General features: G+C 47.9%; 1 protein-coding gene across 5 annotated transcripts in view; it reads left to right on the top strand.

Annotated features, from left to right (window-relative positions):
• ETS1 (ETS proto-oncogene 1, transcription factor) overlaps window positions 1-24,493 on the top strand; it is a 129,279-nt gene extending 104,786 nt beyond the window's left edge. For 2 of the 5 annotated variants that reach the window (XM_067039308.1, XM_059068286.2), the window contains 3 exons: window positions 4,232-4,492; window positions 22,005-22,123; window positions 23,670-24,493. In XM_067039308.1, the coding sequence (XP_066895409.1) occupies window positions 4,232-4,492; window positions 22,005-22,123; window positions 23,670-23,885 (596 nt within the window). In that variant the 3' untranslated portion in view covers window positions 23,886-24,493. The remainder of the gene's footprint in view (window positions 1-4,231; window positions 4,493-22,004; window positions 22,124-23,669) is intronic. The other 3 variants (XM_067039309.1, XM_067039310.1, XM_067039311.1) reach the window with 2 other exon arrangements.
• Window positions 24,494-26,432: the final 1,939 nt, after the last annotated feature.

Below are 26,432 nucleotides of genomic sequence, written 5' to 3'. Positions count from 1 at the left end.
CTACTTTCTCCCCCTTGCTCTTAGCCCCGGGCATTCCTGAGTTTTTAGCCTTTGCGTCTTAGAGTGTCTAGATATTAAGAACTTTGTATCATGGAACTTGAGCCAAGTCCTTCGTGATGGCCAAGGCTCTGGGTCCGTGGTGGAACTGAAATCTGGCCGGAAGAACCATCACCTTTCTTACTCGGGTCGAACATTTCGCCACGTGATAACTTTAGGTGCTTGTGGCTGGCTGCTTTTTAAGGGACGCGTTACTTTCTCGGGGAGGATTTTGCTTAAGGAGGGCACAGGCACATAAAAATGATTCAGAGACTCTCCTGGAGAGCCCTGATCTCCGCGTGCTCCTGGTGTTCTGAATTCTCCCGGTCAGACTGCACATCCTGGCTCTGTATCTCAATGACCTCTGCCTCTCAGCCTGGGCTTCCTAGCCTCCCGTGACTTCTTTGGTTTGGGAAGATAGAAGATGGTTAACCAACAGCTTGCTTGGAACCAGTCTTCAGCAGTGTGGTGAAAGTGTGTATTTAGCTAGAGGACCGGGGACAGAGGCGGCCGGAGGCGTCCAGAAGAAGGTGCTCCTGTTGCCGTGACTGTTATGACAATGATAAAATATTCACTGACAGGGAAATAAATGGTTCAGAATAGAGCTGGCTGACTTCATAAAGCAAAAAAGGTTAAATACGCCCAAGTTTTAAGATCAGGACATAAACATTCAGAGGCACGGCTCACCTAGCGAAGTGTCCAGATCGTTTTGTTTCTGACAAAAAAGTGCAGTCCATCGTAAAGAGGGACTTGTTCATCCAGGAAGAACTAGCTGATTTCTAACAAGTTGAAAAAGATGACTGTTCTGGTGGATAAATGGGAGAGAATTACAGACGGGAAGAGGACAGGAGGAAGCCCTTCCAAGTGATGCTTGCGAGGCCTTTGGTCACAGAAGTTGGGCCTGGCCGCCTCGTGGTGATTTCTGCTCAGTGATGACCTGCTCCCTATCCTAAGGCCCCAGAGGCCTCGTGGGCCCGTACACATTGCCATCGCCTTCGAGCGTTCAGGCTCCTACTTCCTCCTCGCAGGCCTGGAGGTGACCAGCAGGCCTGCAGAGGGAAAGTCCCCAGCAAAATCGGAACCTGTAATCTGCCTTCTTGCAGCCCCCGGGGTGTTTGTGTTTCAGACAAACCCAGGGCATGGGTGGGACCAGCTTTGCCTTCCCCTTTTATCTTTATTTTTGGATGCAGGTCTATTTAAATACTTACACATATGTGCACCTTTTTTCTCAGGCGGGTCACAGCAACAGAACGCCTTTCTTTCTCACGGGGCTTCCTGTGCGTGTGTGATGAGGCCGAGTGTGCGTGGGGACTCACCCGTGGTGTCACTTTGGGCCGATCTGCTGCCAGGTCGTTGTCCAGTTGCGTCTGGCTTTGCATTTGTGTAATTCCCCCTTCTCTCTCTCTCCTTCTCTTGGTTTTTGGTTTTGGTCCCCACCCGCCCCGCCACCCCAAATGAATCCCGGTGGACCAGACGGTGACCTGTGCAAAGGGACAGGAGGGCTTTCTCTCTGGCCCCCTTCTCCCTCACTCGCACCAAGCTTCCCACCGCACAGACTTGAAGGGGAGACCGGTCTGTTCAGAGTTGCTTCTCGCAGGTTAGAAGTGCTGCCACCAGGATGTATTCCAGGGGCTGATTGGCTCTGACGTGGTAGGATCGGTCTAGACTGAAAGCATCACTGGGAGCTGCTTATGATCAGCAATCATCGTAGTGTTCGTGTACTGCATTAGGGTATACAGAGTGCTTCTATGTTCCGCTTCTTTGGACGCGGAGAGCTGTCTTCTTTGTGCTGGTCTGTTCAGTGGGCTGCCGTTGTCCTCCCCAATCTACTGTTCTGAGTGCTCCGAGGTCTGTGTGGTGGAATAGCTTTGGAAGGACCTCGCTGAGACGTTTCTCAGGAAAGCCAGCTGACGGATGGCGTGGAGGACATGAGCTTCCCTGCGTGAGCACAGTAGCCTAACCGAGTGTCTAATCCAGTTGGAGTCAACCCATTTTGGGAGAAAATACCCGTAAATGATGGTTCCCAGCTCCAGGATTGTGAAAGAGAGCTAAAATGAAAGCAGCCCACTGCTATAAACTGCAACTCTCAACAGACTTGCATTTGGCTCGTGTTTGAGAGGCTGCCAGAGCGTGGCCCTGGCCTCATTTAGTGCCCTTGCTTATTGGAACTCCTTGGAAGCTCCGCTGTCTTGCATGTGAAAATTCCAGTCTCTTTGCCCTCCAAATATAAAAATGACTGGGAGAATCATCTCAGGGACATTTGAGTATAAATACAGCCTCAACATTGGTGACTTCGTGGGAGTATTCTTCATGAAAATATAAACTTTCTTTCTTAGGTTTTTGGTATGTGTAAGATGGATAGCTAGCTGGTATGAGCAAATACCTTTTTATGAGAGACCACAAAATTTCCTGTTCTGTTGAAAAGAAGCTGTTGCATTCTTGGTTGGGGGCTGTTTTCTTGAGTCTTTCAGTGTGAATTTCTGGAAGGGACAATCCCTTCTTTTTTTTATTTTTTAAATATTTGTATTAGAGTAGAGTTGATTTACAATGTTGTGTTAGTTTCAGGTGTACAGCTAAGTGAATCAGTTATACGTATACCTGTATACACTCTCTTTCAGATTCTTTTCCCATGTAGGGCATTACAGAGGACTGAGTAGATAATAATAATAAAAAGTTGTGAATATGACAGTGGACTGGGTAGGCGGGGCTGATAATTCCATGAAGATCTTCCATTTACCTTCATTGGAGGGGTTAAGAGGTTCAGGAAATCTACAAGGGGAGCTTATGCAAAAATTACATACTTAACTGAGTATCTTTTATCTAGGGTTAAAAAAAATTTTTTTGTTTTGGAAGCAATGTATCTTCCTTCTTAATTACTGTATATTTAATTTTGGTTTGGACACCAAGATTCAATATTTGAATTTCATTGGTTTAACGAATTCCCTCTGTTAAGAAGGGGAGAATACACCAGAAACACATTAGTATTACGTTGTGTGTGCCAGCCTTATTCTGGGATTGAAATTTCATGGTAGACCAGCCAGCCCTGACTCACAGGTATTTCTGCATACACATTTGTCACATCCTTTGGCTTCTTGAATTTGCTGAAGTGGCCATTTAATCTCCCATGATTTAATTTAGGTTGCCTGGAAAGTATCTGGAAATAAAACGTAAAAAAATATTCCCGTCAGCCTTTTCAGTAGTTAGATGCATTTATTTTTGCCCCCTCCCCGCCCGCCATTTTTTTAGGCTCCTTTTTAATGGCATTTTTGCCAATGGAAATTTCTCTAACAGCTATTACACAATCATAGCAGCTGTTTATAACCTGGTTTGGGAAATTAATGAACTTGCATGATCTTGTGGTCAGTTAAGAATGCCTTAAGCAACTCATAGAGTAAAGGATTTCTAACATTGCAATGGACCTTAACTCTTTAATCAACTTCTTTGTTTTTTATTGCCTGCATTTCCCTAATAAAGTACAAGTTTCAAGTACAAAGTTGCACTTGGAGAGGATAAAGAATATGGATTTCTGTTTAGAAGAGTGATAGTGTTTTCTTTTTTTAACCTCCTGGAAAAAGCATCTCATAACTTCTTTCTCTGTTTGAGAAGGCATAGAGGCAGTACTGCATTTATTTCATTTTAAAAGAGTGTTTGGAAAAAAGGCTAAAAAATAATATTTTAGTTCCAAGGTCAAGGAAGGTCAATCTGCTCTTAGTCTAATGGAATTTTTTTTTCCTTATGACCGGAATATTTTGCCAAATGGGGCCTTTTGAAGTCGTCTCCCTGGCTTGAGTTAGGATAGGGAATGAATTGAGCCTGGCACTGCTCAGATTTCTTCATCTACTCATTGGGTCTAATTCATCAGCCAGAAATCCCGTCATAGCAGACATGATTCTCAGCCTGTAGCTTTCTGGCTCTGGAATTCTTGCGGACCCAAATACTGCTGTCTCCCTCTGGCAGATGTAAGCCGCGCCCGACTCTGAATCTCTGCCCTAGGGGCTCTGGAGCGAGACGAGACCATGCAGGGGGCTCAGAGACTGGGCGCAGGCAGCCCCTCCTCCCCAGAGCACACCCACACGCCTCCATCCCCACCGGCCACGCCCTCCATCCCTCCTGTGCTTCCTCACCGAGAGGGTTTCACAGTGTCTCTTCCCATCCCTCCTCCCTGCCCTCCTCCTGCCTCCTCCTCCTCCTCCAGGCAAGCTCGGGGGCCAGGACTCCTTTGAGAGCATAGAGAGCTACGATAGCTGCGACCGCCTCACGCAGTCCTGGAGCAGCCAGTCATCCTTCAATAGCCTGCAGCGCGTCCCGTCCTACGACAGCTTCGACTCAGAGGACTATCCGGCCGCCCTGCCCAACCACAAGCCCAAGGGCACCTTCAAGGACTATGTGCGTGACCGTGCCGACCTCAACAAGGACAAGCCTGTCATCCCTGCTGCGGCCCTGGCTGGCTACACAGGTAGGCACCTGCCCTGCCTCCTGGTCGCTGAGGGTGGGCTCCCTGGAAGCTTCTGTGCACATTCCCAGCCCCTGAAGTCCCAGCCTCTTTCTCTCCCGGGGGGAGGGTGGGGAGCAGTAGACTCCGAGAGCTTGGGTTAGCCTCTCAAGCCACTCTGTGAATAGCCATTGGGTTTTGGAAGCAAGCAGTGTCATTCTCTCCCAGGGGATCCTTTCCAGGATTGGTAGGGAAAACTGATATTTTGGATATCTACCCCTAACTGGGAGAAGGGAACTCTGTTGATCTGGTGTTTCTGGAAACTCTGCCTTGTGGTCTAACATCAAGGGACTTCTCGCCTGCTCTTGGGAGGTCTCTCTAGACCCAAAACCAGCAGTGGCATCTCTCAAAGCCATCATGGAATGGCCTACACCCTGGACTCATCTGCAGTAGAATCCTCATTATCTGGCTGGTCTCTCCAATGGGAAAAGTGCCCTGAGTCACCCGACACTCTGGCCAGATCCTGCCCTATATAGGAAACCTTTCTTGTCACTTAGTTTTGTTGTTGATTTTTTTTTTCCAGGAGTGAAAGTTGTAGTAGTGGTGAACGAAGAAAGATCATAGAGAAAGGAAGATGTATGTTGAGAGTCTGGGCTTTGATTGAGAATCTGGTAATAGAGCAAAATGATTCACTGTCCAAGCCAGGTGTGGCCCATAGGCTGTCTTACTTTGGAAGGGTTTGAAGAGTATATCTGAGAACTCTCCAAGGAGCGGGCGCATGTTAGTGGCCAGACCCTTTCCGTAAGATTGTCGTGTCTTGTAAAACTTAGAAATTGTGTCGCGAGCAGAGCTCATTTTAAGCTTGGATGACACAGCTGTGATCTTGCCCCCTCTTCCCTTACAGTGTATCCACCCTGGACAGGTCACTGGTGGGGACCCTTTGTATGGATGATGACAGACAGCAAAACCTGCCTTTCTAGTGATGTGTCTGTCTGATCTGAAGAGGGTGCTGGACCCCTGTTCTTGTGTGAGGGAAATCTCAGGCCTTTACTAGGAAAGCCAGCTGACCTTTGAGAACAACTCACATGCTTAGAAAAGTTCCTCCTCCTTCAGGGATCAGGGGTGTGTCTTTTACGTTGCCTTCTTCCGGCTCCTCATGCAGTTCAGTGCACGGATAGGTGCTCAGGAGTTATGTCTGGATTTCCGGGTAGCGACAGGGGCTATATAGAGAGTCATGGGCCAGAAAGGAGCTTAAAGGTTCCCTACTTTTTTCTTTCTGCAGTATATTCCCCAAGTCCTTGCTGGAACATCACGAGTAGGTGGGAACTTGCTGCTTTGCCAGGGAGTTCCTTCCCATCTTGGGCAGCAGACAATGAAAGTGTGCCCTTTTCCATTAATGACACCTGGAATAAGGAAGGTATATAAAGTCTCTTTCAATATGCACAGGAGTGCTGGCTCCTGTAATAACTCTTAGGTATTGTAAGAACTGGACTCCAGTTGGATACACTGATGGAGGAGGAGAGAAGTGCTGCTTAATTAGGAGGAGGAGAGGCCAGGGTAGCTCTGAGATGGCTCTGGGCTATGGAGGTGGCAGACATCTCTAAGTGGCTGTGTTTGCTTCTGTTTTTATGGCGCAGGGAACACTCAGCTCTGTCATTTGCCCAAGTGTAAAGGCCACCTCTTCTCCTCCTGCCCTAGCTTCCAGGACCAAATCCTCAACTTAGTTTCTCCTTATTAAAGATCTTGCCTTATTCCCTCTGGCATAATCTCCACCATAACCACCATTACCAGGCACGATTATAATCCTTCTCCCATGACAATTTTCCTCATTCTCTCTTAGCTTGGTGTACAATTCTGAAAATTTTGCCAGTTAAGGCGGTTTTGTGGATAATGATATTAAATAAACTGACTTTAAGTTCTAAAGTTTGGGTTATGGCCAAAGAGAGTCTTATGATTTAGGTCAGCCTTCATGGGAAAAGAATCTGTTAAGGAGTCATGGCTATACTACAGGAAGTCTAGAAGTGTCTAGAAATGGTGAAAGCCTCATCTCCACCTCAACTAGAAACTCCTCTGAAAGGGGTATATATATATATATTAGTTATTGGATTTCCTAGATGGGAGAAGCTTGCAGAGCTAATAGTCTACAAGAACGATTTAAAGGGTTTTGACTAAGATGATCTCAGTACCTTGGCAAGAATTCTCTGAGAGTTGGGAATCTCCCCACATGTCCCAGTTTCAAGAAGAGAAGGAAAAGGATGAATTGGAAATTTTAAGAACTAGGAATGAGCGTGAAGTACAAATTAGGGACAGGAACTGCCATCAGGAGAGCCAACACCGGAATGCCACCTGTGAGGCTTCTCTGGCGATCCTAACCCAGAGCCAGACAGATGAGAACATCAGAAGCTCTTCTCAGGACAATACAGCAATGTCCTGGAGCTCTGAGTTATGTTTTGATGTCATCCCTTATTTGGATAGATTATTTTTCATGGGTGCCCCTCCCTCTCTCTCTTCTCCTCTCTCTTTCTCTGTCTCTCTGTCTCTGTCTCTATCTCTCTCTCTCTCTTTCTAGGGGAATAAAACATTCAGTGAATGGAAGAAAAGAGAGGATGATTATCAGTTAAAGATCTCAAAAATTCAAGTAGTCATTTGAACTAAAAAACATTCTTTTAAGTATCTTACCATTCAGTTGTTTCTTCTTTGTAACTGGGGATTTAACTTTTCAAACCATCTCAGATGGAGGTGCAAACAATAGCCCAGAAAACAGAAGTCCCCTGTGCTCCTCCCAGCCCTAACACACTGTGTGATTTTAGGCAAATTGACCTTGTACCCTCTTCTACTTTTAGTGAAATGGAAGTGTCCCTCCCTCTCTTGGTGGTAGGAGATCTGTGAAAATGTAATTGAACTAACTCAATTAACGAGGCAGATAGGTGCTAGACATGGTGCTAGACGCAGGGGAGAGAGCTCACTCGTAACAAATCAATTATTTCAGCAAATCTGAGCGCACGTTGAGTGCAGACAAGTGTTCGCAGCCTTGGAAGGTTCACTATCTTGACGAATTCAAGACATGGTCATTGTCCTTAGACTTGAACTGGATTTTCTTCTTGCTGTGGTTTGATGAAGGTCAGGAGTTCGTTAGGCATGTCGGGAGTGGTCCAAGTGTGGGTGGCTTTTCTCCCTGTGTTCAGTGCCTGGTGGACTTCTCCTGTCCGCAGTGCAGACTATATCTTGCCCCTCATTGTGACCCCTTATCATTTCACATACATCCTAGGGAACGGGGAAGGGGGATGGAACGTGCCTACTCCACCCCCTCCACCACGCGGGGAGCGTGTGGTGACTGGAGTTTTTATAAATGGATCTCTGGGTCTATGCAGACGTGCTAAGATGAGCTGAAGTGTGGAAAAGTACTTTGGAAGGTGGAAATCATTGTATAAGTGTTGGCAAAACTTTTCATTGCTCATAAATGTCACACCTATTTTCTATCTCAAGTTCTGAGCTCTTTTTTTTTTTTTTTTTTTTTTTAATCTGCTTCCTTAAAGTTCGACTAACTCCAGAGCATGTGGCCACACAGTTAGGAGCACGTGTACCTTTTACGTCACTATTACTTGGCTTGAACTAAAGTAAAGGCTGTATGTATAGATTCCCTGTGCTGGGGTGTGAATCCGTTTTCCTGCCAGTGCACCAGGAGCGTAGGTCTCTGTTCATCTCACTCTCAAAGGAATACGTTTTACTTCTTCCGATGCTGTCTTAGTTGCTGCACCGTAAGTGTGGAAATCAGTTAGAAACTGAATTTTCACATTCTCTTGCACAGTTGCATTCTTCCTCCCAAGATAAGAAAATTGCATCAACCTTCACTGGGCTCCCATGGCAACTTGTTAAATTAGGTCAAGATGTGTGGGCAGATAACATGGCTTGAAAGCCTGCCAGTTAGCTTGAGTTAAGAATACATCAAATGCAGTGCAGGCTTCCGCACTTCTTCTTACCTTACTGGGACCGCTTACGGTTATCAAACTCACACAATCAGAGAGCTCCATTTTCTTTTGTTCAGAGATACATGATGAACCCCATCTGATTACAACAAACTGAGAGACGTGGCCTGGCGTTTTCTATGTATTTGATGGACCTAAACAAAAAGCTTTCTAGATCCTTGACAAACATGGGTGTCTCTGATTTTTTTTTTTTTTTCCATTTCAGCAGGTATAGAATAATATGCTGGATTGTCAAAGAGTATATTTTCCCTTCCTCTCTGTCCCTCCAGGCCCCTTTTATCAATGATGAAACTGAGGCACCAAAAAACGACTTATTCCAGGCCTTCGTCAGGAAGGTAGCTCTTGAATTGAACCTTAAGTGCCAGATGTCTCACCTGAGTACGAAATCTTTCTCCCTCTCAAAGAATGAGAACACTCATTGGTTATCTCAGTTGCTCCCATAGAGTAGATTAAGAGTCTTGTCTCTTGCTTGTCACTAATTCACGCTGTGTGTTGCGGTGGGGGGGGGGGGGAGGGTGTTGGGGGCAGGAGGGAGTGGAGCTATTGGTCTGTAAACCAGCTTTATAGAACTTCACTCCAGATTGTCAGACTTTTGTTGCTACAAATAAGGAATCCTTTCCTGTCACTTCTGCAGTTGGTGTGGAGCAGGCCTGCTGGTAGCTGTCGTGTGGTCAGTGTCTAGGAGAAGCCCCAGCTTTGCGTCGTAATTGTTGATGAAGCGGTGAGGGTCTCTTCTTTATCCTGGAGCCTGAGAAAAGCTAAGCCCAAAGCTAGTCAGTGACTATAACGAAATTATGTTTTACCACGCTGGGCAGATTTGTGAATAGTTGACCCCTCAGTCTCCTACAGGCTCATTAGGGGACTATCAGGAATTCAGCTTGCAAATATTTTTGCGTGAGACATCACACGAAGCCGTACCAGCCTTGTAGAAATAGAAGCCCTAGGTATTCCCCTGTTGCTTTTGGCCTGAGAGAAACCTTCTTCTTGCTATTTTGTAGATAAATTAGAGCCCGTCTACCGTCACACAATAACAGAGTCCCTGGGCCATGCCCAGAACCTGGGGGGATCTGACTGGTCACTTGAGTTTTAGGGTTCAGGAACCTAAAGCTACTGCTAAAACATGTATTTGAAAATAAACTTTCCTGCCAAGAGAAGTGCTTCAAAGCCCTTCAGTTCAGAATGAAACCTGAGATTGGATGGCATTTCCTGAAATCACAGTTTTCTGACGGAAAGCTGGATTGCAAAATCACCCCAGCGTCCTCAGGTACAAACAACCACCGAGGGAAGCTTCTGGTGTGAGCCTAAGTCACTGATGAGGTGGGGGGGGGGGTGCGTCACCGGAGCAGAGGAGTAGTGCAGTGTGAATTTGTGCGGAAGATTCTAATTCTAATCTACAGGTGGGTATGTTACTAGGAACAGCTTGGAGTTTTATAATTGGGGGGGGTGGTTAGCCCCTGAGCCAAGCTCTGGAATATAGTCTTTCCATGTCCCTGCTGTTGCGATAAGGGTGTGAATTGACTAAAGTCAAGAAGAACCAGCCTGCTGACATGAGTGTAGAGCTCTGGTACCTGCTTTGTGCAGTACTGCCTATTACAGGGGCCCTGAGGTTCTCAGCCCAGGCAAGGCTGGGCCTGGCCTCAGGCTTACAGGAAGCATCACAGTCTTGGTGTAGACCATCCTTGGGCAGCATCTGGGTGGCTGGGAAGTAAGGAGCTTGGCAGTGAGAAAGGCAGAGACAGAGCATCTTCCCTTATCCTCCTCACAGGCCCCTGTGAGGAGCAGGCTGTAGGAAGCCAGGCAGAACCCCGAGCCTAAATGGAGGCTTGCTGCCAGAGGCCGGGGACGGGTGGGGTGGGGAGGGGGGGGGGGACACTCTGATTCTGTGTTTGGCGCTGGGTCCTAAGGGGTTGTGTGTGGAGTGCATTTGGGATCTCACTGGAGTAACGGGTTAACCTGCTGCTCAGTTACGAGGCTGCTGGGGAAATACTTTGGACCCCGGGGAAGGAGACCTCCCTGGCAGCTCTGGGCTGGAGCCGGGGAGGGGGGGCCCGGAAGCCCCTTGGTGTTGCCTGCATGGACGTTGTTCCACTGTTTCCGCCTCCTGACTGGTTCGCTTTGGGACCGTTTTTCTTAATCATCTGCCACCCGTGGAAAAGATCACACCGTGGGAGGATTTGGCCTCACTCTTCATTTTTTTCTTCTAACTGGCTTCGAAAATCTGGACAGGGAGATTCCCCGTTTCCGTCAGTTGCCCTTGCAGACCGCAGCTGGCTGAGCCACCCCGGGGTCTGGATGCAGCCCCGGTAGCTCCGGCGAGCCGCCTTTGGGGCAGAGAGGCCCCTTCATACTTTACAAAGCAGACCTCAGATGTCAGGTGTTCCAACTCCCTGAGGCCTGGGGGTGCCTGGATTAAGAGGCAGGAAACTTACACGATGACCCATCTTTTCTGGCGATCCAGTCCCCCAGCTTCAAAGGACTCTCTGAGTCTCCCATTTTTTGGGTCACTGTTTCTTTAACAAAATCTAACTCCCAAGTGGTGGAACTGGGTGGTGACCGTTCTGGAATTCCACTCTGTCTCCACTTTGAAGCTCCACCTTTTTGTCTTTGAAGTCAGATGTTTCCACTGAACAAAATTCAGCCAGTGTGTTGCCGAGGCATCCACACAGGTCCTGTCGGCCTTGAACAGCTGGCCTGGAAACTCCCGCAGCCTCTGCTGGGAAGGGCTCTGTCAGGTGGCCCCGATTTCACCCCTTGGCATCTCCTGGTTCCCTGGATGCCTTTGCTGCTCTGGACACTGATTGACCAATGGTTCGTCGGCATGGAGACTCCATTCAAGAGGTGCTACAGTTGACCCTTGAACACCACGGGGGTGAGGGGCGCTGACTCCCACACAGTCAGAAATCCCAGTATAATCCCCAAACTTAACTACTAGCCTACTGTTGACCTGCTAACATAAACAGTCGATTTACGCATATTTTGCCTGTTCTGTGTACCTCTACGTATATTTTATGCATTCATGGCTTACCTCACTTTTTTCTTAGTTTTTCCATATTTCTAGGCTATGTGGTTTGTCTGAGTTCTTTTCAAATTGTTGCAAATCTACAAAAAATGTTTCCAATGTATTTCTAAAGAAAACATCCACGTAGAAATGGACCCATGAAGTTCAAACCCCTGTTGTTCAAGGGCCTCTGTATCTCCCTCCCTCTTCTCCCCAAAGTGACTTCCATGCGATGCTTACAGATGGGATGGTTATCAGCACCCCGTCTGTCACTTTTATGCCTTCAGACTTAAATCCAGGTTAAGCACGTGAGAGGAGACCATCCAGGCCGTTTGACCACTGGGTATGTTGCAGAGGCTTCATCGTGGTGGGGTTAAGAGCATGAACTCTGGAGCCAGGCAGCCTGAGTGTGTCCTGGCTTTGCCACTGACCAGCTGCGTGACTGTGGGCAAGCTGACATCTCTGTGCCTCAGTTTTCTCATCTGCAAAATGGTCATAATAGGAGTTCCTTATCTCCTAGGATTATTGTGGGAATTACATGAATAGCTTATGGAAAGCACCCGGCACAGTGCTAGGTCCACAGGAGGCACCCTCTAGGTGCTAGTTGTTACCACTGTTTCGTATTATTCTCCAGACCTTCTGTCCTTCAATACGGCTCTGCATTCTTTGAGGTCAGGGGATGATGGATTTGACTTACAGAATTCCAGTAATTCCGGGCAGTATCTTGGGGGCACAGCCAATATTTCATATCAGATTAGGTCACTTCAGCTACTCAAGCTCCACCCACATGTATGTTGAGCTCCTACTCTGTGCTAGACTCTTTCATACGCATTCTTTTTTTTAAAAACTGTCTCCAATGACCACATGAGGAAAAATCTGTCATGCTCTTTGTACAAAGGAGGAAATTGAGGTTCAGAGGGGGAAGAAGTCTAGCCCAAAGTCACACAGCAAACAACAGAGGAGAGGCCTTTCACAGGTTTTCACAATGCCAGACAATTTGTAGGAAAATATCCAGCGTTAGTAGCATGTTAGTTTGGGTCTGCTGATGCCAAGGCATGATTAGACTCGGGGGAGAACTTCTGAAGGACGCAGCGGGAAGAGGAAGAGGAGGCAGGGGAGCCTTCAAGCTGAGCCGCAGGTAGGAGGGAGATTTGTAGGAAGAGCCTCCAACTGCGGCTCAGTTCCAAGAGAGGTGTGGCCAGGCTGATGGGGATCCTCGGTCCAAGCTGCCCAGTCGGGGAGCTCTCTGTCTTGCAGGCATGGCCTCGTGTGCCCTCTGTGCCATCCCTGGCTGGAGCAGCCCCAGGAAGCCTGACCTTGGCGGGGACAGGGTGGATGGGGTCACATATGCTCCCTGTGGCCGGAGGGCCCAGCAGCGTGTGGTCATGGCTCCATCATCCCTGACCGATCAGCGTGGTGTCTGGCCGGTCGTACAAGCAGGACTCTAGACCAGGGTCCCGACGCTCTTGGTGGCCCATGACAGGCTTCTGGATTCAGTGCCTCTTGTTGACTTGAACTTACCGAACTGCATTGTTTGCTGTGTGACTCACCTCTCCCTGAGAGATAATGAGAGTGAAAGTTGTCCTAAGGTGGGTGACTGTGAAAGTCTGAACTCGGTGAGGAGGCTGGGACTGGCTTGGCGGGAGAGGTGCTCTTAGGGCGGGGCTCCGTGGAGGTGTTTGACCTTCAGAGCTGAGATGGGTGCAGTTTCTCGTGAAGGCCCCTCAAGGCTGGGTTCTCGCTCCTTTGTTCTTTAAAGGCGTGTGGGTAGTGCCTTTTCAGCTCATCCCATCATGGTGGAACAGAAGCGTCTCTTCTGCTGCCTCTATGCTGCTTTTAATACCCTCTTCTGTTATTCCACCCAATCTGGCTACCATGCTTTACATTTGAGGGGTGTTCAGGAATTATTTGCTGGATAAAGGCTTGAAAAGTTATATGCTCAAATGATGGCTTAGGATCTAGTCAGCTCCCCAAGAACTTGAAGACGTTAACTAGTCATTTCTCGAGGGGGAAACTTTACCCCCTAGGATAAAATAAAGCTCAGATTGCATTTGAGAACCTACTAGAAAAGGTCCGGGCTTCAGAACTCTCAAGTCCTATTTTCTAGTTCTAATCAGTGAAGACGTCCTTCTTTCTTCTTGTCACCTGCATACTTAGGAAGGGCATTTTCTTTTGACATTTACATTAGTGACATAAAGCTTTTTTTTTTTTTTTTTTTTTGGTTTGTAAACAAAATTTTCACTCGGTACCCTCAAATCCAAACCTTACCCATTTCTGGTGACTTCTTAAAACAATCAGTTACCTCGAAGACATCAGGAGGAAAAGCTGTAAAGAAACCCACTTCCTGGCTTGAGCTTTGCTGGCTCACTGTTCAAGTGTGTGTCTGAGTGGCAGATCGAACGTGGTTAGGCAGAGTTCTTGGGTTTGGAGGAAAGGTGCCTGCATTTGAGTATAGGCTCTGCCCCTTTAAGAGAGGAACGGTCTCCTTTCCCTGCGGCTGCTCCCACACGTGTGTACTCCAACACACGCAAGGTGTAAGCAGCCCAAGCAAAAACAAGGGCCTTTCCTCCAGACACGTACGTGTGTAGCTGTCTTGCTCTCAGGCCCCAGGCAGACCTCAAGTGAGCCTCACTTTCGTCTCTCCCAGGTGGGGCAGCCCGGCCGACCCATTGCCAGCCAGCCAGACTCGCTGCCCAGACTGTCCTGGACATTGGTGGCTGCACCAGGCTTTTCTGCTCTTCCTTCAGTGAATACTGATGGGCTCTGTCTCTAGGGCCAAACTACAGACATTTGTGGGGAGTGCTGGACTCACTCTAGCTCAGCCCTACATAATGATTAGGTAGAGTGTGCTTTGGTGATGAGTATAAAATGATTAGGAGGGGAAAAACGTGCATTGGGGGAAAGAGGATCTAAGTCTGTCTGTGGCCAAGATTTCCCCAAACCATAAAATGTCGGTGATACTTTCACTTGCAAAGCAGTTTGCATCTGCTGTATCTTTTTGTGCCTGCCTACTTTGAATTAGAGCAAGAACTACTTCAGAGTGTCATCCCTGAATCACTTTAAAAAACCTTCACTGGTTATTCTCATCGACAGTGTTTAAAACATTTTACACTTACGTACTTTAACCGTTTTGTCTTAGCTTCTAACTTTCTCCTTTTTCAAAGCTGCCGTATAAAAAGGCCAGTTGAATTCTTGGAAGAATAATTGAATTTGACCTAGTGCTTTTGCTATTTTTTTTTCAACTCCATCTTTTTTTTTTTTCTCTTGTTTTCCTTTTGAAAAGTCTGCTTTTAAAAATATTTTTTTCTGTTGTTTAATTCTTCCATTGTTGAGTTTTATTATTTTATTTTATTTTTTTGGCTGGGCCGCACAGCATGTGGGATCCTAGTTCCCCGACCAGGGATTGAACCCGTGCCCCCTACAGTGGAAGCACAGATTCTTAACCACTGGGCCGCCAGGGGATTCCCTCCATTTGTCGTGTTTTATATTGTTCACAAACTGCTCTGCACTGTGGTCAGCTCTTTATATATATGCATATATTTATATTTATGTTTATTTTTAATAATAGGGACTTAATCTACATCTCTATAAAGTAGAGAGGAGCAGGGATAACTATTTTCATTTTAGGGGTAGATAAACTAAGGCCCAGAGAGGTTAACCAACTGCATGAGATCGCTCAGTGAATCAGGGAAGAATTGAGATCAAAGCTCTAGACACTTGACTCCTCGTTTTGGGCATTTCCCACCATCCTGTGTATATTTTCATTTTATAGGATACTATCTGCTGTTAATCTCTCTGTCAGTATGTCCAATGCCTGACATCTTTGTTTGTTTGTTTAAATTTCTTGAAATGCTTCCTCCTTTCTTTTGGTCTAACGTGTCAGAGACATGGACTTGACATTAAAAGCTCGTTTTAATCATTTTCTAACTTGTTTCCATTGTTAGATCCTGGCCGTACCAGCCATACATAAACACAAGGGCATGGACATGTTGTCCCTCGTGACGTTCGTGAGGTGTGTTTTTCAAGTGCCTGTTAGAATGTTGTTTGTGGTTATGAGTTGAATTATTGGAACTCGTATCCCTGATTTCCGCCCTTGGGTTACTAGCCATTGATAGAGGAACATGTGTACAGAACATATTGATCTACAGTGATTCATTGAACCAAGGCACCTTGGCCAGTTACAGAATGTATCGTACGTACACAGATTGTGTTGGGGCTGAGGTGAAATTGGGTTGAGTTGAGGGCAAAGGAGGGACATAGCTCAGGAGAAGTGGGAAAAGGCACCTACAGGCATAAAGCCAAGCCAAAGTATGAAGCAGTCTCTACTCTTCCTTCTTTTGAAAATCTCAGTGCTCTGGATGCCAAACCATCCAGCAGTACATCTCTTGGCTCATTCATCCTCAGGCAGAAGATGAGCTGCATTTCTGGGATTTTACTCTTTTCTTTTCCGTGTCCTTTGGTGCAGCTTCATGTTGAGTTTGGCCCAGAGGGCAAGAGACTGACAGGATGCTTTCTGTTCAGTTAGTCATTAAACGTCATTTCATATGGAAACAGAGGGGCTTGGAGATCTTTTGTGAATGATAACTTAGAAGGGGGTTGACAAGAAGAGGGTGATGCTTAGACTCCGGGGTGACCCACCACCCCCAGAGGTGGGCACTCCTGCAGTAATTTGAAAGACAGATACACTTGTGAACAGATGGGTCATTTCTGGATTTGAGCGTTCTGTTTTTGCCATCATCGTTTGGCTGTGGGTAGAGACACCTGGGTGAAAGGGAGGGGCCAGTGGGTCCCGTTCCTCTGTTTTAGAACCACCTGTCAGATGTGTGCTATCGGGGCAGAGTGAACCCTGTTGCAAGGCTGGCCAACCATGAGAGTTTCATAGGTTAAAATAAATGTGGTGTCCTGCCCACACCGAGGTATTTGACTTTTGAGAGTCGAGCTACAGAGATCAGATTCTCAAAGTAGCAAATGAATTCCCCAAAGGACAGGAGGTGTGGTCGTTTTTATTTTGGGGCCCATGTTGATGAAACGTGGCCTGGGAGTCACCCATATTGTTTGGCCCCAAATATAGTTTAATAGAGAGAAGCAGTTTGGGTCGCTCTTTTAAACCCTGACACCTCTTCTGCAGGGGAGGGTTGTTTTGAATCATGCAGTTCAGTAAATGTTTACCGAGCACCTGTCCGAGAGGAGGTCCCAGGCCTGGCACTGAGCACAGAAGGGTCAATCGGACGCAGCCCAGGCTTGCAGGGAGCCAACAGCTGGAGTCCCTTAACAACAAACAGCTTTTTGATAGCTGGTGTTTGCTGGTGAGGCACCATCCCAGGCTTTGGGTTACAGCAGTGAAAACACACAGTCCCCCGCCCTTGGAGCCTGTGTTCTCGTGGTGAGAGCGACGCAGGGAGAACAAAGCTGTCAGAGCTGGTCTTGGTGCGAGCAAAGCATGATGGGAGGCTGCCCGAGAGAGCCGCTGCCCCGGGCTCCACTCTTGTGTGTCAGCCTCGCGCTGGGCACAGGTGACAGAGTGAGAACTTGCATATGAACTGGAAAGGAACAACTGAAGTCCCACCCTGACCCCGGTTCATGGGCAGTGAGCTCACTGCCATGGCAGGCGCCCCCCAAGCCTCGAAACTGAGAAGGTACCTGTACATGGCCCCGTGGAAAGAATTATGGTCTTGAGCATCTGGGGCACCTTACTAACATCCCATCCTAGCCTGTTGCTTTCCTTTCACCTAACTTGCTCACTTCTTAGCCTCGGAGCAAGGGAGTGAAAAAGCAGGGGCTATTAAATAACCGTCCCTGTCTCATTGAGATCCATGGGGATCTCCCAGTCCCTAGACAAAGAGAAGGGACACAAACAAGTGAGTAAGACTTTCCTTGAAGCTTTGCCTTCACAAAAAAAAAGAGATTGTAGCCTTGGATTTGAAGTGCTCTGAGGGTCCCCTGTGGAGGGAAGCATCCTCGTGTGACTTGCTCTGCTGGCCTGGGGTCCCTCCAGGTAACCACCTGATACTATCTCTTCTGAGATTGTGTCATAGTCTTCAGATCAGGGCTGTCAGCGTTGTGCTAAGAATTTTCCTCTTCCCCCCCAGAAGCCGAGAAGAACAAAGCAGTCAGAGGAAATTCCCCACTGCGGCCAGGGAGGGGGCCGACGGCGGGGTAGGGGGTGTGTGTGTGTGTGTGTGTGAGTGGGGCAGGGGCCCTCCCTCCCGCACCGCCTCCGGGAGAGACTTCTTTCTAACAGGGACCCCTCTGTTGTTGCGGTTCAGAGCTCTGAAGCATAGTTTCCCAGTGATGCCACTGGATTCCTGAAGTGTGACACCCCGGGGCAGCCTGGTGAAGGCAGCCGTTGACTGCCTCGGGGCCCCTGGACAGGGACACCATTGTGAGTCACATTTGGTGTCTGAGCTCCTCCTTCCCATGACTGCCACTATTCTTAGCACCGTCCTCTGCTCCCTGGGACAAAGGTAACTGGGACCGCGGTCCAGTTGGGTGGGCCCAGAGCGGAGAGGAGGTGCCAGGAAAATCGAGGGAAAGCCTTTACCACGCGAGGGCGTGTCGGAGGGAGGGCACCGGATGGAGCCCGGCCCTGAGGATTGGAGCAGACCGACTCCAAGCGCTGCAGAGACAGCCCCTGGGAGAGCTCGGACCGGGAGGGCCAGCCTCAGCCATTGTTCGCACGAGTCTGGGGCTTGAGCACTTCCCTTGGGCCCGGACTCGGGTGCTGGCCAGGAGGTCGGTGTCACCAGGGACCCCAGAGCCACCTCCAGGTGCTGGCCTGTCAGGTGGCCCTGATTTCCCCTCCCAGGCCCTCCCCCAACCCCGTTGTTGCGGAAACAGGCCCCCGCGTTGGACTGTCCGCTGGTCCGGCCGGCGGACGAGCCGTCCCGATGCCCGCGTTGCCGCCCTGACCCGGCGTTTCTGGCCGGCGAAAGAACCCCGTGTCCTTTCCATTTCTGTTGTCTCCGCAGCCAAAAGGTGGCTCGGGGTGTCAGCAGAAGTGTACAAGAGGGGACTCTCTGGGAGGCATCATGGATCCCTTTCATTCGGGGTCACCGTGAGGGCTTTCTGAAGGGTTAGCAGCAACTTCCAGAAAGCGCTGGGTGGGAGCGCTGTGTGCGTGGTTGGCCTGAGCGGGCTGGCTGGTTTTTTCCTCAAGAACCGAGGAAGGAGCCTTGAGCTGACATCACTGCTGTTTTGACTTCGCTGTTGTGCAGCCCAGCAGAGACTCCCCACCCCTCCCTGTGCTTCCTTTAGGCATCTGGTTTCGTGTGTATCTTCCCTCTTCTCCTCTGTAAATAGGAAAAAAAAAAAAGACTTAGAGGACACACCACACCTAGGACCTGGGCGCCCAGTTCCCAGATTTCAGCTTTGTGTTCCTTATGAGCAAAGGAAGACTCACAACGAGGGAAAGGCGAAAACACCCACACGCAAGGGCTCACCCCGCCCTCGGCCACCCCCACAGACACCAGGGGTCGGATGCGCACAGAGAATGGCCTGGAGCTCAGGGCCTGCGGCCGGGACACCTCGGTTCGGGAAGTGGCGGCAGGAACAGCAGCCACGGTCCTGTCTGACGTCCCTTCCTCGTGAGCTGGTCCCAGCGACGCTAATCAAAGCCCCTTCCCCACTTGATGGCCGCACGTCTGGAGGGCGGAGGACGGAGGTGGCCCTTGGACCTCCCTCCCCGGACTCAGGATGTGCTTGCTGTTCCCAGCCAATGGCCAGGACTTGCCTGGGGACGAGAATCCCCGTATTTCTTTCCCTTTCCTCAGCTTGGTATAATTAGCCCCCCTTGTCTCCCCAAAGGGATTTTTAAGACAGGTGGTGTGAGAGAGGTTTTAAGGTAGCTAGTGGGGGGAGAAATAATGAAGTGACATAGACTAACGGCGACCACGACGGGACCTGGCTGGGCCGGAAGTGCCATGGCAGTGGGCACCAAGGTGTCACTAGTGACGGCTCTCAGGGGAACCACTGGCCACCCGGTGTCCTGGACCGCTCTCTGGGAGAGGCGGGGAAGAGAAGATGTTTTCAAAAAGCCGGCTCTTTTGATCCCTGGGACCACTGCAGCCAGCGGGCAGTTGAGATGGCAGCTTCTGGGTTGGTCTTGCCTGGGGACAATGGAGTGTGGAGATGAAGAATTTGAGGATCAGGCTGCCTGGGTTCCAGCCACACCACTTCTGACCTGCGTGGCCTCGGGCAGGTCATATAACGTCACAGTGGCTCAGTTTTCTCTGCCGTCCACCCACGGACTTATTGTGAGGGATAAGTAAGATGCTATAAAGCGTCACATGTCACTGTGGTACATAGTAGGTACACGATAAATCATAGCTGCTGTTCATATTTTCCTTTGCCGGGTGTCTGAAAGCAGCACCCCACTCTCTCTCATGTCTGTGGTATGTGGCATTGACCCCGGAGAGGACCGTGAACTCCCTGGCTTATTTACATAGTTTTGGATGGTAGTAGTTGATTTTTCCTTACATGTCTCATTTCAGGGATCCTGTGGATATCTGTACTCATTCTCCACTTCTTCAGGGAACCTATTATGTCACAAGGGCTACTATAACTGCTTTTTTCTTACTATTTTGCCACCAAAAATTCCATAGCATTTCTTAATAGAAATCTCTTTTCTTACTCCTGTCCATCCGGATAACTTCTCAGCGATTCCTCATAGGAAGTCACTTTAGGACATTACTCCAGGCAGAGGGTGGTAGCTGGTGACTCTTCGACTGCTAAGAAACCTGCAAATGTGTCTGAGCTGTCCATGACATTGTTTTTCAGCGAGGGGTAGAAACAGAGAAGGGCAGGCTTTACCAGTGTAGTTCCTGGGACTGTTTCCTCAAACATTAATACATTTCGTAGGCATTTGCTGAATCATTTAATTCTAGAATCTGTGTAAGGTATTTCTTGCCAGATGGGTTTAAAGTACTCGGAGGGAGGCTGAGGTAGAGAGATTTCATTTTCCCTGTTGAGCCTGGGCTGTGCCGAGGAAGGGCCACTAGGAAGCTGTTGCTATAGCAGTTGCTTCCTTTGGCTGCCCCGAAGCTCAAAGGAAGCTCCCAAACCGGCTGCTGTTTGCTCATAGGCGCCCATCGAGGTTACACTGTTGCCTGGGAGTCAAGGCCCGGGCAGTAGGCCCACCATTTTCTAATTGTGCCTGGAGCAACGTCACATCACTTTTCGGAGCCCCTTCTTCTGCACCGGTAGAATGGAAACAGCCAGCCCAGTGTGCCTTGCCTATAAGGAGAGTAGAGAGTGGCTTTGAGGAGCAAAAGCAAAATGGTGCACGTGAACATGCCTTATAGACGTGTGAGACGTAACAAAAGTTTGCCCTTAGAGGTCATAAAGGACATCTCTTTTCTAGACTGAGAGGCAACGTAGAGCTTGTTTCCTATTGAATTTCAGTTTACTTTGGATCAGACAAATTTGAAACCGAGGTTGAGGATTAGAGTCTAAAAGAGTCAAGTTTTCCCGTATGAGTTAGAGCGTGAGCCAGGCTTTCTTCATCTGCGTGGACTGGGTGTCCAGTGGGTGTCCACACGGTGTCCAGATTGCTTCTGAGATGGTGTTATATAAAGCACAGTGTAGACTTGTAACAAGCGTCATGGACTATCGAACCCATATCTGTCTCTCTAGCTACACGCATAAACTAGGTAGGAATCACTGGCGGCATTGTCATTTCTGAGTAGAAAGCTGTCCTGGAAGGAAATCTATGTAGCATAAAGCTTTTAGCATAAGATAAATGGATAGTCGGAGTTTGGCAGGCCTTCTAGAACTAAGATCTTGGAGATATTGATGACTAAGACAAGAGACCTGTCTGTGTGTGTGTGTGTGTGCGCGCGTGTGTGTGTAAATTAGAGTATACCGAACCCATGGAGAATTTCGGAGACAGTCCTCACCTGACCTCTGAAGATTTCAAGTTAGTTCCTCCCAAAGTGTTTATCTTCCCTTTCTTGGTTTGGGTGCTTGCTGGTAGGTGGCCTGGGGGGATGGGATGGTGGTAGAGAGGAATATTACGACCAAAAGAACATCTAACTTCTGTTCCCTCGTTACATCACTACCTTAGGGTGGTGAGCCTTCTCCCTCGAAAATCAGGGGCCAAACGTTCCCTAATCCAGAGGGTGCTTATGGGCTTTGACTTCTTATTGGAACGGTCAGAGGCATTCCTTGGTTCATCCCTTGAGCGCTTTGTAAGGCAAAAATAATGACTTCGTTTCTGAAGGCAAAGAAAGATTATGCTGCCTTAGAGTATCTCAGAGGAGCGATACGGTGTTTTCTTTCTGGAGTTTGCTTAGCAGTAAAAATGGACTGACCCTTAAGTCGATGCAAATAAGGCTATTGCTATTCTGTCTTAAAGGCTGTTTTGGTAGGAATTCTTCACCTCTTCAGTCTGGTCAGGCTCCTAGCACCTCCTGTACCGCTTGTGCTCTGTGTTGCCTTCATTTTCCCCTGGCCGCTGCGCTGAGAGAGGAGGGGCGGGGAGGGCCTTGTGATGGGGATTAGTTGCTGAGAGTGTGGATCGTCTGGTGTAATGATTCACCGTGGCTTGTGTCTCCAGGCAGTGGACCAATCCAGCTGTGGCAGTTTCTTCTGGAATTACTCACCGATAAATCCTGTCAGTCTTTTATCAGCTGGACAGGAGATGGCTGGGAATTCAAGCTTTCTGACCCAGATGAGGTAAGAAGGGAGTGACTTCAGAGTCTCCTGCTGAGGGAGGATGAGAGAGAGCTCTGGAGGTGGGTTCTGTGGGGTTGACGACATTTTCTAGGGTTCGAATCTCAGCTCTGCCAGCTGCTACTTGGGTGACCTCGTTTGAGCCTTAGTTTCATCATTTGGAGAATAGTGAAAATATCTACACTGGCCATTGGTTTTCTAGGATTAATCGATATGATGCCTGTCAAGTGCCCGGCACCTAGTGGGCCCTTTGTAGACACGAGTTGCTTTCTCTGACTTTGCACCCTCCCCGGCCTTGTGGCTCTGTGCATAGGGAAGGGGTCTGACAACGTGAGAGGCCTTGGAAGATTGGTACAATTTGCACTTTAACTTGTGTTTTCACTAACAAATGCTTTAGTGAGGGGGGAGGAGGAGTAAAGTGAGTTTGGGATTAACATATACATGCTACTGTTTATAAAATAGGTAACCAACAAAGACCTACTGTATAGTACAGGCAACTGTACTCTCTATTTTGTAATAACCTTTAAGGGAAGAGAATCTGAAAAAGAATATATGTATATGGGGGCTTCCCTGGTGGCGCAGTGGTTGAGAATCTGCCTGCCAATGCAGGGGACACGGGTTCGAGCCCTGGTCTGGGAAGATCCCACATGCCACGGAGCAACTGGGCCCGTGAGCCACAACTACTGAGCCTGCGTGTCTGGAGCCTGTGCTCCGCAACAAGAGAGGCCACGATAGTGAGAGGCCTGCGCACCGCAATGAAGAGTGGCCCCCGCTCGCCACAACTAGAGAAAGCCCTCGCACAGAAACGGAGACCCAACACAACCATAAATAAATAAATAAAATTTATAAAAAAAAAAAAAAAAAAAAAAAGAATATATGTATATGTATAATACATATGTTTTATATATAAATATGTATAAAAGTGAATCACTGTGCCGTACACCTGAAACTAACACAACACTGTACTCAATCATACGTCAATACAAAAACAAAAACAAGACAACACAAAAACGCTTGGCGAGCAGTTGCTCTGTACCACGCCCAGTTCTGAGGAGAAAGAACAATGAACAAGAGAGACAACCTCTCTGCTCGAGCAGGACGTGAGGAGCCCTGCGCCCGGTACAGAAAAAATGCTTCCTGTTGATGAAAGGCAGGTGTGATGGCAGCTCAGCCGTCCATCCCTTGCATTAGATCTCATGCTTTCAAAGCAAGGACATTCTATTACTAATACAGGGTAAGAGGAGACACCGTAGTGTTGCTTTTCGTTTTTTATTTTTTAGTATCAGATGCTTCGACTCCACTCCCTAGGAGTTCAGGGTGACTGTGTTTTCATCGACTCAGAGAATCAACTTCACTGTCATTGTTGCCCAACCCTTGAAATTCGGAATTCAGAAAAGATTGGTCAGAAAAGTAACTTCTATGTACATGAATCTCTAACCCTCTCCTGAACATCATGGGTCACCATGGATGGGTGCAGGCAAATAAACATGTATATTTGGATTGTCCTGTAGATGTTTACCCCTCTTCCTTTTTTAAAATTAAATTTCAGGTGGCCAGGAGATGGGGAAAAAGGAAAAACAAACCTAAGATGAATTATGAGAAACTGAGCCGTGGCCTTCGCTACTATTACGACAAAAACATCATCCACAAGACGGCGGGTAAACGCTATGTGTACCGTTTTGTGTGTGACCTGCAGAGCCTCCTGGGGTACACGCCCGAGGAGCTCCACGCCATGCTGGACGTCAAGCCCGACGCCGACGAGTGATGGACACCAAGGGGCCGGAGAAACTCTGCTGCGACATTTCAAAGAACAACCACGTTGGTCGGACTCTTAATTTTTAATTGTTATTCTATTTTTAATTTTCCAGAACTCATTTTTTTACATTCAGGGGTGGGAGCTAAGTAAGCTGCAGCTATAATCAATTGTGCGCCGTTGGAGGAGGAGAACCAGGACTTGGGGGGTGGGTGGGACAGGAAATTCTTGAGCGGATTTTCAGGAGAGAGACAAGGGCCTTCTTAGAAGCTTGAAGGATCTGGCTTAAGGGAGGAAGAGACTAACGTGTCCGATCATTTAAAAAAAAAAAAATCATCCATTGAAAACAAAGTGTGTCTTGAGTTACGGACCTATTAGCAAAAGAAATTGATGCATCAGGAGTCATGAGACTAATAAAAGGCAATTAATTTCCTTTTGTTGTTAGGTCTGGGAGGGTGAAAAAGAGGGAGGTGTGGGGTAAAGCCTTTTTTGGGGGGATGCACTAAAAACCAAGGACTATTTACCTGTTATTCTACTTTCCAAACAAAGATGGACTTCAGTGGGGAGGGACCAAAAGTGTTTTTGTGTTAAAATTTATTCTATTAAATTTTGTGCCAGTATTTTTTTTTTTTTCTTAAAAATCGTCTTAAGCTCTAAAGTGGTCTCAGTATTGCTGTACCATGCAATTTTGTTTTTATTCGCTGGCTGAGGATTCTGTCACAGTGAAAAGAAACTGTTTATATAGACCCCACTGGAAAGACAAAGCGCTGTCACTGAGATCAGGGATTCCACATTCATGGAGGAAAAAATAAGGCTGATTTGGGTACAAGGGAACTGTGCATGTGAATTCCACCTATAATTTTTAAAAAATTGTGATCACACCCCTCTACTTACTTGTCATCAGTGGATTCTCAGAGTTTGGACTTAACGTTGAGCTAAGCATTAAGTCTTCGAACTGAATGTATTTTGCAGCCCTGGTTTTGGACCACAGTAAATGTAGGAGCACTGTAGAAGTCATGGAAAGGGGATCGAAGGGGGAAGATTGACCTGGTTCTTTACCGGTTTTAGACCTGTAACGTACGTGACTTGGAGTAAAATCTGTATGCATGGGCATTACCCCTCAGGCCTTAAGAAATAAGTCCTGAATGCATGTCATTCCCAGCTGACACTCTGTACTTTCTTCTCCTTCGTGTATTATTTTCCCAGCATCCCACATTTATTGCTTTCCCCCACTCTGTTGTTCAGTAGAGAGAGATGTACAGCTTTCTGATGGGCGAGTGGAAGAGTAACGACAGACATGACATGAGTTGGAGAGCGTCTGATAAAGCCATTTAGATGTCCTGAGTTTTAGGAGCCATGGAAATGAAGGGAGCCTATGAATAAAATGGGGCTTGGCTGTCTTTGGGAGAAGTGCAAGGCTTTCCTTTGAAGCGTTTAAGGCAGCTGAGTCAGGTGTCAGGTGAGACTGGGTGGGCAAGCAAGGTGCATAGTGCAGATGCTACGAGGGCCCCGTGCTTTGGATCCGTTATTCTGGCACAGGGTAGGTGGAGGTTAGTAATTGCAGAGGAAGGAAGACTTGAAGGGATAGGAACTATTAGGAAAGGAGCTAGGGTGTAGGAATAAGGTGGTCCATAGGATTCACATCTATTTTCAGTTCTCCCGAAGTTGAACTACAAACATAATCAACTGTGGTGTTGTAAAGGGTCATCTGAAAATGGAGTTTGGGGAGGGAGGACCAACATGTGACCACTAAGGAAAAGTGCCTCATACAGCTAGGATCCCCCCCCTTCCCCGGCTATACAGGCGCCTGATTCAAAGGAAGGTGACAGAAGGATGGCTTTTCGGGCTTCAGTGAGGAAGGGGAAGAAACCTTTAGGACGGGCTCCAGCTGAGAAACTGGAAGCACTAACTACCTTCTAGCGTAGCTTCAAGAAAGCGGATTGTTTTCTCCCAGGTCCTCTTGCAGACCCCGAATTATCAGGAACTTAGCTCTGTGATTCACGCGTTTCCTCATACTGAGAAATCGGAGCGTCTGCTTGGAAAGCAAAGGCTGAATTTAGCCCAGCTGTGTATTTTGATCTTCTTCCGGATGCAGGTGCCTTAATGAAGCTCTCGAAATATTTTAGGAGCTGCTCAGGGAGTGTTAGGCAGAACTGTTTGGACTACATTGTTTTCTCTTAGATTATGTGATCTTTGTTGGGCACTGGCAAAGATGTGTGTGCGCCTGCGTGCGTGTGCATGCGTGTGTGTGCGTGTGCGTGTGTGTGTGTTTGCAGACATGCAAAACTGCAGCTGAGATAATCCCAGGGCTTTCGTGTGAAGTCTTTCCACATTTCAGTGGTGGGTGAGAGTAGGACCAAGACCGGGCATCGGTCACTGCTTGTTTGCCACCAGGCATAAAATCACTTTCTCAACTCATCAACAACCTTTCCTTGTAAACTGATGCTGAGAACTCCCCTGTGTGAGTCCTGCCGTAATTCCCTAGCAGATAAGATGTAAGCAAGTGCTTCCTCGTGCTCTTCAGCTGCTTGTTTGCTCAGATGCCCGTTCTCTCTCAGT

Source organism: Kogia breviceps, chromosome 7 (assembly GCF_026419965.1).
Source record: "Kogia breviceps isolate mKogBre1 chromosome 7, mKogBre1 haplotype 1, whole genome shotgun sequence".
Taxonomy (NCBI): Eukaryota; Metazoa; Chordata; class Mammalia; order Artiodactyla; family Physeteridae; genus Kogia; species Kogia breviceps.
Note: the sequence above shows the minus strand (reverse complement) of the source record. Positions and strands in the feature narration are given on the sequence as shown.